General features: G+C 38.8%; 1 protein-coding gene across 10 annotated transcripts in view; it reads left to right on the top strand.

The window, feature by feature from the left end:
• Positions 1 to 925: 925 nt before the first annotated feature.
• Positions 926 to 12,681, top strand: part of PCDH9 (protocadherin 9) — a 956,768-nt gene continuing 945,012 nt past the window's right edge. For all 10 annotated transcript variants that reach the window (XM_005585979.5, XM_005585977.5, XM_015439327.4 and 7 more), the window contains exons 1-2: positions 926 to 1,488; positions 2,705 to 5,875. In XM_005585979.5, coding sequence (XP_005586036.1) covers positions 2,840 to 5,875 — 3,036 coding nt within the window. In that variant the 5' untranslated portion in view covers positions 926 to 1,488; positions 2,705 to 2,839. The remainder of the gene's footprint in view (positions 1,489 to 2,704; positions 5,876 to 12,681) is intronic.

The following is a 12,681-nucleotide window of genomic DNA, read 5'->3' as shown; positions in this document are numbered from 1 at the left end:
TAGGTTCTCAGGTTTCCAAGGCGCGTCTGGAGCAGAAGTGCAGGGACCGCCACGATACACCGCCGCGGCCGGTCCCGCTCCGCTAGAGGAGACTTCGCAAGCGCAGCCGCCTGGCCCGGGCTGACCGAGGGGACCCCAGACGCTGCCATTGTCTCTTTCCAAGGCAGTTTCCGTGGCTGTGCGTGTAGGAAGTGCTCCGATTAATTTTCTTTCCTGTCTCCGCAGAGACCCCAAATTCTGCGGTCCCCACCTTTCGCTGTACTCCCTCTTTGCCCTTCTTTCCAATGTCCCTGCCAGCAAAAGCTTCTATTTGCAGCACCGCGCATGTTGTTCATTTAACGCACTCCGGGGATCTGTTGGCTCGTGCTCCCTACCTAGGGGTGGCTGTACGTCTCGCGCCTCGGATCCTGGGTAGACTCCCCCATCTATGCATTTTGGCCCCTCCACTTAGCAAAGAGATGTGCGAAGCCGCCTCGGTGACACGGATCCGCCCGCAGCGGTGGCCCCGGTTCCCCGGATCCGCGCCCGCGCCCTGCAGGGCTCCCGCGCTGCCCTTGCCCGCCGGACCGCCCGGGCTCGCAGGTTCGCTCCCTGCCGGAGCCTGCGAGCGCCGCTTCCGCGCGGGCCTGGGGAGCGCCGGCGCGTCCCACCCAACGCCGGACCCTGCTGAGCATGCTCAGTGCACCTCCTGGAACCCGGCTCTCCTGGGGTCAGGATCAGATTTCCGGGTTTTCGCGGCTGCCGAGGGGGCGAGGAGGAGGGGAGGCTGGGAGACAGTCAGCGCCTTGTTCCGAGCCCCCTCCCTCGCGCCCGGCTGCGGCCGCCCGCACCGCAAGATGCAGGCCAATCAGAGCCCGGGGGCGGGGCCTGGGCAATCACGCCCTCCCTCTGGGCTTATTGAGAGTTATATCAAGAAATTCAGTTCAGAGAGAGGAGAGAGAGGAGAGGGAGAAGGAGAGAGGGGCAGAGGAGAAGGGAGAGAGGGAGAGTATGCGAGACGGAAAGGAGCGCCTTAGAGTCTCTGAAGCACGCAAGAAATAACAAATTAGGAATTTTTCGGGCAACTGTCACCCGGATAACGGTCAGAGAATCACCATCACCGCAACTCTGACGTTTCCTACAAGAAGTTAGAGACTTAAGCAGTACTGGCATCGGATGGAAATGGTATGCTTGATGCTGTGGAAAATATCCCTGAGCTGAAGAAGTGCAACTGAATGTTGTGTGTGTGCTACATACCCAGAAGAACCCAGACCCAGTGGGGAAGAGAGACGAAATGTGGAGAGAATGACTAACGACAAATCCGTGAATTTGTTCTCTGGAGTTGCTAATTTGCCAGTCCGAAGCAACACATTTTACAGGGAGGAAACGTTTTGCTGCTTCTGATTTCTCCCCAAACTGGTGCTACCAGATGCATGGCTTTCTATGTGTTGGAACAAATCATTCCTAACTGCAGCATACTGGGAAAGGAGAAAGGTTGAGGCAACTAACGTAAGTGTAAAGTTTCGCATGCATAATTGTAAATTCGTGTTTAGATGTGTCCTCAGTGTAGACGAAAGATGTTTGTAATTGGGTAGACGGTTGGGGCAGAGCTCACCTACTCGGCTGTATCTGCATCCCTACCTGCATCACTCTGCCGGAACTAATCGCGGGCATCAGCTACTGTGCAGCCTAATGCAGATAAGATTAGAGCCTGAGAACTGACCAGTCCTACTCAAGTACGTAGCTGCCTGGAGCCTTGCACCCGTTTAAACTGCAGTTACAGGAGCATCTAAGCAGAAGCCTTTTTACCTGCATGATTGGGTTGCAGTATTTATGTGTGGCAAATGTTACTAATATTCTAACCAGAAATCAGGATTAAGAAATAGCTTTGTTTTTTTTTTCTCTTTTATGTTCAGTAGAAATATTGTGATGTTACATGGGAATGTTAGCTGCGTTTCACTTATATCTCGGCACTCTCTTCCACCTCTAGGAAAAGGAATCCTATATTATTATACATTTTTAAAAGTTTTAATGTGTTTACGAATCCTAATGGGGATAATTTGTCAATATGGAGAAAGGAGAGCAAGCTGTGGGCAAGAAATCTGAAGTCTTGGTGTTGTGCTTTTAGGCAATGAGGATGTGTAGTGGCCGGTGACTACTGCTTCTGATGCTGCAGCAGCATGTCCGGATGCTCGTTTCCCAGTAAGATTGTATTAGAAGGCAGTTGAAGAACTGGGAGGAAAGAAAAAGATAGCCTTTTTAGAAAAAATAGGTGACTCCGTGTGGCAGAGAAGAAAACACATTTGACATGTGACAAAGCAATTAGTAGGAACCATAGCTAAATACTTAGGGTTTTTCACTTGCACCTAAAAAGACTGAGGGAGGCGGGTTAGAGGCTCTAGGAGGAGGGTGAGACGGGGGGAGGGGGAGAGGAGAACGAGAATGCTTGTTTTGAATTAAACAGTATTCTGAAAAACAACGTGCGTGAATATAGGTAAAAATAGCAGCTGTCGTTAATTCAAAAGTAGAAAATTTTATTTCCTCCCGGCAAATGCAACAAGCAGGAGATATTTAGTGCTTTTTTCTCCACAGAGTAAACTTGCAAACAGTGGCAGAGCAAACTGCCATGTTTACTAATGTGCAGGGGAAAATGTGTGGTGATATTTTGTGACAGTATGTTTTTATTTACTGAAGAATAATATTGTCTATACGATTGTGTTGACAGTGGCTGTCTCCAAATAAGTGATGAGATATAATGCATCCTCCAGTCCATGCACGCTTCCTCTTCCAATTTGTGCATCATTCCTCAGTGGAAACCTTTAAACCCTAAAATCCAGGAAAAGAAAATAAATACATTATCATGGACCTGAGGGATTTTTACCTGTTGGCTGCTCTGATTGCCTGTTTAAGGCTGGATTCCGCAATAGCTCAAGAACTTATTTACACTATTAGAGAGGAATTGCCTGAAAATGTGCCCATAGGAAACATACCAAAGGATCTGAACATTTCTCACATCAATGCTGCCACAGGGACCAGTGCCAGCCTTGTCTACAGACTGGTTTCTAAAGCTGGGGATGCCCCTTTGGTGAAAGTATCCAGCAGCACTGGAGAAATTTTCACAACCTCCAACAGAATAGACAGAGAAAAACTCTGTGCTGGTGCCTCATATGCTGAGGAGAATGAGTGTTTCTTTGAACTTGAGGTGGTGATCCTCCCCAATGACTTCTTCAGGCTGATCAAAATAAAAATAATTGTCAAGGATACCAATGATAATGCCCCCATGTTTCCATCTCCTGTCATCAATATTTCCATTCCAGAAAACACTTTGATCAACAGCCGCTTTCCAATTCCATCAGCAACAGATCCTGACACAGGCTTCAATGGTGTACAGCATTATGAATTGTTAAATGGGCAGAGTGTTTTTGGACTGGATATCGTGGAAACTCCGGAGGGAGAGAAGTGGCCACAATTGATTGTTCAGCAAAACTTGGATAGAGAACAGAAAGATACCTATGTGATGAAAATCAAAGTAGAGGATGGAGGCACTCCACAGAAATCCAGTACGGCCATACTGCAGGTCACAGTAAGTGATGTAAATGACAACCGGCCAGTGTTTAAAGAGGGTCAAGTGGAGGTGCATATTCCAGAGAATGCTCCTGTAGGTACCTCTGTAATTCAGCTCCATGCCACTGATGCAGATATAGGCAGTAATGCTGAAATCCGGTACATTTTTGGTGCCCAGGTCGCCCCTGCAACCAAAAGACTCTTTGCTTTAAATAATACTACTGGGCTGATTACAGTTCAGAGGTCCTTAGATAGAGAGGAGACAGCCATTCACAAAGTGACAGTGCTGGCTAGTGATGGCAGCTCCACTCCTGCTCGAGCAACGGTTACCATCAATGTCACCGATGTAAATGATAACCCTCCTAATATAGACCTCAGGTACATTATAAGTCCCATCAATGGCACCGTGTATTTATCTGAGAAAGATCCTGTCAATACAAAGATTGCCCTAATTACAGTTTCAGATAAGGACACAGATGTGAATGGCAAAGTGATCTGTTTTATTGAAAGAGAGGTCCCATTTCATTTGAAGGCAGTATATGACAACCAATATTTGTTAGAGACCTCTTCTTTGTTGGACTATGAGGGCACCAAAGAATTCAGCTTTAAAATTGTTGCCTCTGATTCTGGGAAGCCCAGTTTAAATCAGACTGCCCTGGTAAGGGTTAAGCTTGAGGATGAAAATGACAACCCACCAGTTTTCAACCAGCCTGTAATTGAGCTGTCAGTTTCTGAAAACAACCGACGTGGGTTATACTTAACAACTATTAGTGCCACAGATGAAGACAGTGGGAAAAATGCAGACATTGTTTATCAGCTTGGACCGAATGCCTCCTTCTTTGATTTGGACCGAAAAACAGGAGTTTTGACAGCCTCCAGAGTCTTTGACAGAGAAGAACAAGAACGATTCATTTTTACAGTAACTGCGAGGGACAATGGGACCCCTCCCCTCCAAAGCCAAGCTGCTGTGATAGTTACTGTTCTGGATGAGAATGACAATAGCCCCAAGTTTACTCATAATCATTTTCAATTTTTTGTGTCTGAGAATCTGCCAAAGTATAGTACTGTGGGGGTAATCACAGTGACAGATGCAGATGCTGGAGAGAATAAAGCTGTGACTCTTTCCATTCTAAATGACAATGATAATTTTGTGTTGGATCCCTATTCTGGAGTCATAAAGTCAAATGTCTCATTTGATAGAGAACAGCAGAGTTCCTACACTTTTGATGTCAAAGCTACTGATGGAGGACAGCCACCTCGTTCCTCTACTGCAAAAGTAACTATCAACGTCATGGATGTCAATGACAACAGCCCAGTTGTCATTTCTCCACCGTCTAATACTTCCTTTAAGTTGGTGCCCCTCTCAGCCATTCCTGGCTCCGTGGTAGCAGAAGTTTTTGCAGTGGATGTTGACACTGGAATGAATGCCGAACTAAAGTATACTATAGTGAGTGGAAACAACAAAGGCTTATTTCGGATTGATCCAGTAACAGGTAACATTACTCTGGAAGAAAAACCAGCACCTACTGATGTGGGATTGCATCGTTTGGTGGTCAACATAAGTGACCTGGGGTACCCTAAGTCTTTGCACACGCTTGTGCTTGTATTCCTTTATGTTAACGATACTGCTGGAAATGCCTCCTATATCTATGACTTGATCCGCAGGACTATGGAGACCCCGTTGGACAGGAACATAGGGGATAGTAGCCAACCCTATCAAAATGAGGACTATCTAACCATCATGATTGCCATCATCGCCGGTGCCATGGTGGTCATTGTTGTGATCTTCGTCACCGTTCTGGTGCGCTGTCGCCATGCATCAAGGTTCAAAGCAGCCCAGAGGAGCAAGCAAGGTGCCGAATGGATGTCCCCAAACCAGGAGAACAAACAAAACAAGAAAAAGAAAAGAAAGAAAAGGAAGTCTCCCAAAAGCTCTCTTTTGAACTTTGTTACTATCGAAGAGTCCAAACCCGATGATGCAGTTCATGAACCTATCAATGGGACAATAAGCCTGCCAGCTGAACTGGAGGAGCAAAGTATAGGAAGATTTGACTGGGGCCCGGCACCTCCAACAACGTTCAAGCCTAACAGTCCTGACCTGGCCAAGCACTACAAATCTGCTTCTCCACAGCCTGCTTTTCATCTCAAACCAGACACTCCAGTTTCCGTGAAAAAGCATCATGTGATTCAGGAACTCCCTTTGGACAACACCTTTGTCGGGGGTTGTGACACCCTTTCTAAACGCTCTTCCACTAGTTCAGATCACTTCAGTGCCTCAGAGTGCAGTTCCCAAGGAGGCTTCAAGACAAAGGGCCCCTTACACACGAGACAGGTAAACGAGCACTTTTACTGGTCTATAAGTACTGCATACAAGTGCCCAGTCAACCAGTATTAACGTGCCAGTGTGTCTGTTGTTTTGGTCTAACTTTAGCTTAGTTACAAAGAGGTAAAAAAAAACTTGACCCCTTTTCTATTCCTCTGGGGCTCAGTCAAGAATTTTTAGAACAGCTTTGAGATTTCTGAGTTCTGAGAATATTTTAACCTCCCAGTTTCCTTCAAATGGCAAAAGATGAAAAGAGAAAATTATTCCAAAATGTCCCAAGATAATGTTTGCTGAAGAAGAAAACCTGTCCTGATATGCCACATTCTGCTCCTGGGGTTTCCAAATTGACTGCTTCAAGATTTTCACCTTACCCTTTGATCTAAAAAGTCACCTTCAAATCTCAAGTTTTAAATGACTTTTGAAGGTGTGACTGCAATTATGTTGGAGCTGTGGTTGCTAAAGGGGTTAATTTTTTTTTAGTCTCTAAACAGGATAGTAGAATATTAAATGTACATCAGCCATGAAGCACATGATCATTGATAGATTGCAACTAAGCCATATAGGAAGTCTTCTCTTTGATTTCAAATTATTTTATTGTAATATATTAGATTCGGTACTTAATAGAAAGATTTTTAGTGTCCACAGTGGCCAAATGCTCTTTCAAAAAAAAAAAAAAAAAAAGAATGCTTGCTGCCTAATATAACTGATTTAAAAAGAAAAGAATGAATCCATTGTAAATATTCTCTCATCTTAGTAATGCATAAGTTATCTGTCATAACTCATTTTAAACTGTGAAATATGCCATATGAAGAGGGATTAAGAGGCTGAGAAACTCATATTTCAACAAAATCCAGAATTAGTTTTCCTTAGGTCTAATAATTCCTTGTTAATAAAGATTTAAATGCAGCGCTGTCTAATTTATTTCACTGGGGCTTGTCTGTTGCCACAAAATTTGAATATCGATAATAGCCTGTAGATGGCACTAGGGTATCATGTCGCTTGTGCTGGCCAGGTGCCAATCCCGCAGTAGCAAGGAGAAGGGGGAGGGGAGGATCAAGCTGGTAGTACAGCCAAAGATACCTTTTATTTAATGATAGTTGCTCTGGAGCAACTAGCATTTAAGTTCATTTGCTTGCTCTTTTGTGATTAGCTCTCAGCACACCAACTTTCTAGGATTTCATAATGCTAGTTCTGTCTTTGTCGGTATGGAGTTCACCTATGGTGATGGCCCATCTGTACTTGTTTATAAATAAGGAACATATAGATTTTAGAAAATCAAGTAAGGCAAAATTAATTTGCAGAACAGTATTGACAGTTATCATTGATTAGTCTTTGGAGAATCAAGAGTTTTCATTTTCTGAGGGTGGGGTGAAATAGGGTGTTACCAACTATCATTTATTGCTCTGGAATGACTTAAGGCTTCATGGTAATAAAATATTTATAAGAGTAATTTTGACAATGAGTCACACAGATACTCCCAGAACATCAAGTATAATACATATTACCATACAACTAAAATTTCCATTCTTAAGGCAATATATTAAACATTAGAGCGTTTTAAAAGTACAAATATTTAGAGCTTAAATACACAGGAAGAAAGGACTTAAATCAGTATAGAATTTTAAAGGAAACTATGAGATGATTACATATAAGTCAAAGTTGGAACGACTAATTTTTGTGTTAACTTTGTAAGCATTTGAAAAGAGGTTGATGTTTTAAAATTTAGAAAATGTTCAGGCTTAGTAAAGGTTTTTAAAAGTTAAATAGTTAACTATGATAAGTAAAGTAATTTATGAAACTAAATGAGTTTAATTAAAAAGTTGCTCTTTTAATGAACAGAAAGAAAATTTTCCAAATTATTTACTTCTGTTGTAAAGGTCACTCACAATACACTTATGGTATTTTATGATATGCATAATTATGTTGAGAAACTAATATGATGACTTAAAATTTTTCATGTAAAGTCTGACATTTATTTTCCAAAGAAATGTACTGATATACTTCCAGCATCATTTTTTTTTTCTGTCTATGTGTGGTGTTGGTAGCATTGATGTATAGAACCACTTTTTCTGACCTTCCCAAAAGTTGAACCTATATATAGTGTAGTGGCATAAATGTTAAGTGCATTTCAGCAAAGTATGCAAAAGATCTTTTGTTGAGGCTTAGTCAGTCATAAAAGTCTTTGTTTGTATGATGTAATCTTTCAAATGGGATACTGAGTAATTCTCTGACTGGTACTAAAGTGCATTTTAGAAATTCCTTGTGACCATGTGTCACTTTGCAGTTCTCCTATAGGTATTCCAATGTTCATATGAAACTAGGTAATTCACTATTATGATAAAGAGCTATTAAAATGACTTTGCTTACACCTTTTAAAAGTTTTCATGCTGAAAAAGAAATAATGTGATGTTGCAGAAAAGAGAAGCCGGTGGAGAAGTAGTAGTGATATACAGAGTAATATGTACATTTTTAGGATAAAAGAAGCATATTTCCTATGAGTGAACAACATCAAATATATACTACCCTTTACAAATTTGTTTTCACTGAACTGTATGATTGCTATCTGCAGCTGTTCTAGTTAAACTAAAAAGTAAAATCTTTTTCAACTAGTGGCTTTTATATAAAATATGCTCCTGAAGCTACACCGTTTTGAAAGAGTAACATTTCTTACTACAAAAACTTTCTAAGGAATTTATTTTAAAAATACAATCTGTGAAGATTTTAGTTGTGTGAGCACTATTGCTCACATCATCTTTTCATTTTATGCTATTGATTGATATGTGGGTAAAATGCAAGATTCTTGGGTCAAAGTTTACCACATTTAAATTTCACTCATTTAAACTGTGTGTATAACGAAAACATAACGTCTGATGTTTTCATCATGAATTTGTTTGTGGTACATCAATTCCCATATTGTCTGATATTTTTCCCCTTGCTGTTTTCCCTTGTGTTAACCTGAAAAGAATGTAGGAAACACTGTAAATCATATTCCTCATTCACTCTATTTTATAAAGCTTTCATGTGTCACTAAATTTTTCACAGATTATTTCTTACACATTTTTGGAAGTGCTGTTAGCCTTTATAGGTTAAGAATTTAGCTTTTTTTTTTTTTTTTTTTTTTTTTTTTTTTTTTTTTTGGCAAAAGACCATGTCTTAGTATTTATTTGTAAAAAACAACAACAAAGTTCACAGCCAAACGGTTAAGAGGATGAAAACGACAACATTATCAATTCCAATAAGGCTTTAAACGATAAAATTCATTGGTATATTTGCCTAAAAGAAAAACGGTATTGTTGACGGATATTGTTTTAAAATTTGATACTGATTCTCCCTGTGGAATGCCTGGGAATCATGTGGAGCACCACTTAAAACATGTATTGTTGGGTTCTACCCCCAGAGGCTCTGATTTCGTACCACTGAGGTCAGGCCTGAAAATATACATTGCTAACAAGTTCCTAGGTGATACTGATGCTGCTAGTCCAGGGCCCACACTTTGAGAACCACTGCCTTAGCATATTGAAACAGAAAGTGTCAGCTTCTTTCCCTCTCATATTATCATATCCAGAGAACCTGTTTTTGCACAGCCCAACTCTCAGCCCACTTATTGACAGCTGTTTTATTGTAGCTGGAGGCTTTACAGTAAGCTGTTTATTACTGTTTCCCAACCCAGTTGACAGCATTTGGGGAATTAATTTTCTTGGCCCCTGTGTGGTTTTTCGGGGGTGGGAAGAGGGAAGATAAATGAAAATGTTAAAGTAAAAGAAATAGTCACCCATTAACATTCGACAACTTCTTCAAGTAGTAAAACAGTCTGTAAGAGTTGCACTAGACTGTGGTTCTGGGTAAACAGTCATTTAATTTTCTAAAGGAAATACTCATTTTAGAGCTTTAAACATCCTGACTTTTCACAATCTAGAGTATTTGTTCATATATATTTGTCTATATATTGAGGAATATATACACTGAAAATGTGTATGCATGCTGTACTTAAGTGTATACATGTAATTTTTACCGTGTAAAGGGAATTTCTTCTATTCCAAACCATTTAGAGATACTATATTACATTTGTGATTACTTTTCATTTTTGAATAATCTACTACAACCACTACTGAAATGTTATTATGTTATGTAAAAATGCAGAAGGCAGTCATAGAATTGATATTTAGAACAGCTAGGAAAAATATGCAATTGAAAATGAAGGGAGCAAATGTTAACTAATGTGAGGCTAGCAAAAAACTTTAAGATATTTTCAATTATTAAGTTTTGGAATAGATATATATAGTGACAGTTGGACACGGGTGACAATTGATCCCCCAAATGCGAATCATTTGTAAAATGTTATCAGTTGTGATTTTTCTTGCTATGGCTCTTTGGCTAAGTGCCCTGTGGTCATGAAGTCAGTTTTCATACTTATGAGGTAGAAGATACCCAGAACCCTTGGATATTGACACGGGTTTTTGAAATGAGGATAGGCCATACATTTAAACTGACTATCTTTCCAGTTGGGTTTGTGAGACGAACATTTGACCATTTTTCTTTCCATCTTGATATTCCTAAGCTATAAAATTCAAGATACATTTTGGCATTCCATTGCTAATAACCTTAAGGAGAATAAAAATGAAAAGTTGCTATTGTATTAAACATAGACATGTCTGCTGATGCCTGAATATTTGATAACATAGAGAAAATAATACATGTGGTGACAATATTCTATTCTCTTATTATTATACTTTTTTTGTTGCCATTAATTCTAGATATCGAAACAAGGAACATTAATGTTCTCCTTAGTTTCAGATCAGTCATCCTTATGGTGAAACAGTTCAGGCTTTGGTATCATTGAAATTACTTTGAAAATACTGTACTTATAATAACGTGTTACATTCTTATGGTGTGAACATATTATTTAAATAATTGCAAGCTATCATTTTTTCTTCTTATGATTTCATATATTAACTTAAAATATGTGAAATTATAAAACAGAGGGAATTTAGATTTAAGGAAAAGCCTCAAATCTAAAATCAAATTTTCTCATAATGAACTATGATTTATTTTGAACGTTGAGGTTTCATTTTCATATTGATGTATGTAAAATATCTATAAATTATACTTATAATATTAGATATGGCATTGTAATGCATCCTTTTTCATATTACATAATTTTATACTACAGTGCTGAGTTATGAAAGTGACACCATTAAATCATTTTGTTTTCTATAATCTTATTTCCACAACAATTTTTGTTGTGTTATTTAGATTGTTTTTATATCTAATTTTTTTTTTTTTTGGTTGGGGGAATTCAGAAATCCACTAAATGCTGAAAGTTACAGTTGTAGCCTTGGTCCCGCTATACCACTCTGGGTGTTTACAGGGTTTCAGGGTCAAGTCAGATGTCTGTATTGCTCTTTTACAATACTTCTCAGTTTGATTTTGTTAAAGGTGAACTCTTAGCTTGTATATAGTTAAAAACAATACAAAACTGAAAATCCAGTGGATTGTTTACTACTTTGACTTAAAATCCTTGGTGCAAGCTTTCTTTGAATTCAGTTTGGTGTCTTCTTGAAAGTAATTCTTTATTATAACTAGAAATCACTCTCTTACTAATATTAATACATCATTTAATATCTTATATATTTCACTGAGTTGGAAAGTACAAATCAGTTAATGCAGATTTTTAAAAGTTTGGCCTTCTTGACACCCAACTTAGCATTTAATATTTTTTCCACAATTTATTACATATAAGGACCCTAAAATTTATATCAGATTTGTTAAAATATGACTCTAATCACAGGCCAGGTATTATTGAAAATTTGGAAATGCAAGTCAGGAAGAGGCTTATTCTAAAGTTTCATGGAGACACAGAAGTCAGACTCTTCTGTAAGTAATAATGCTAATGTCTTATAGCCTTTGACATAGTCAGCAATCCCCAAATCTGCATTATACTACAGAAGTAAAGACAAATGTAGAAATAGGATCTCTCATGTACATAGGAGATGCACTCTGTTGTTTAAGATTTCATTGGTTGTTATTTAAAACTGTCAAATCTCTCAAACATTTCATTTAGAAAGGAATACATGCTTTTTGCTTTTGTTTGATACAAACCTATTGGGCTGTCAGTCATCAGAAACATAGAACAAAAAAGATTTATTACCATGATTGACATTTTGCTTTTGATTTATATTCTTTTTGTTCTGTAAGTCAAGACTCATTAAATTTTCAAATTCCTAAATAAGTTAAACAACTGTCCTTCTTTTAACAGTAAAGAGTATACAGAAATAAACTGGAAAAACAACCCATATTTAATCTTTCTCATTCATATTTTTGTCCTATAGTTTGTCTCTGATAGACAAGAATAGTGACAGAATCAGTAGAATTTTCTGAGGCATAGCATATAAATATAAGGAATGAATAACTCAAAGTTATTCATTAGGGATCTGTTTTCACATATTTATTCATTATTTAAATGGCATATGAAAATATTTTCCCTTGATCTTTTACAGTTTGATTGATTAGAGTGCCATAAGCACATATCACGTTTAAAATGATGGGCTTGGGACCACCTGTACAGCTAATAATGGCAAATATAGAAACACAGTCAAGGTCTTTGAGGAATATTTGATTGATTCTTTCTTCATTTTATACTAATTATTCCGGATCCTTGAGAAAATATATGAAATTAATTTATCTGTCCTTGAAAGGACTCTGCTACATACAGCTTCACCACTAAGTAATTTATATAGATTTTTAATCATGTGGGCTATAGGAAAGAATGGAAATGTGGTCAATTTTATCATGTTTGTGTGATATCTTGTATTTTA

The sequence above is a fragment of the Macaca fascicularis genome, chromosome 17 (assembly GCF_037993035.2).
Source record: "Macaca fascicularis isolate 582-1 chromosome 17, T2T-MFA8v1.1".
Taxonomy (NCBI): domain Eukaryota; kingdom Metazoa; phylum Chordata; class Mammalia; order Primates; family Cercopithecidae; genus Macaca; species Macaca fascicularis.
Note: the sequence above shows the minus strand (reverse complement) of the source record. Positions and strands in the feature narration are given on the sequence as shown.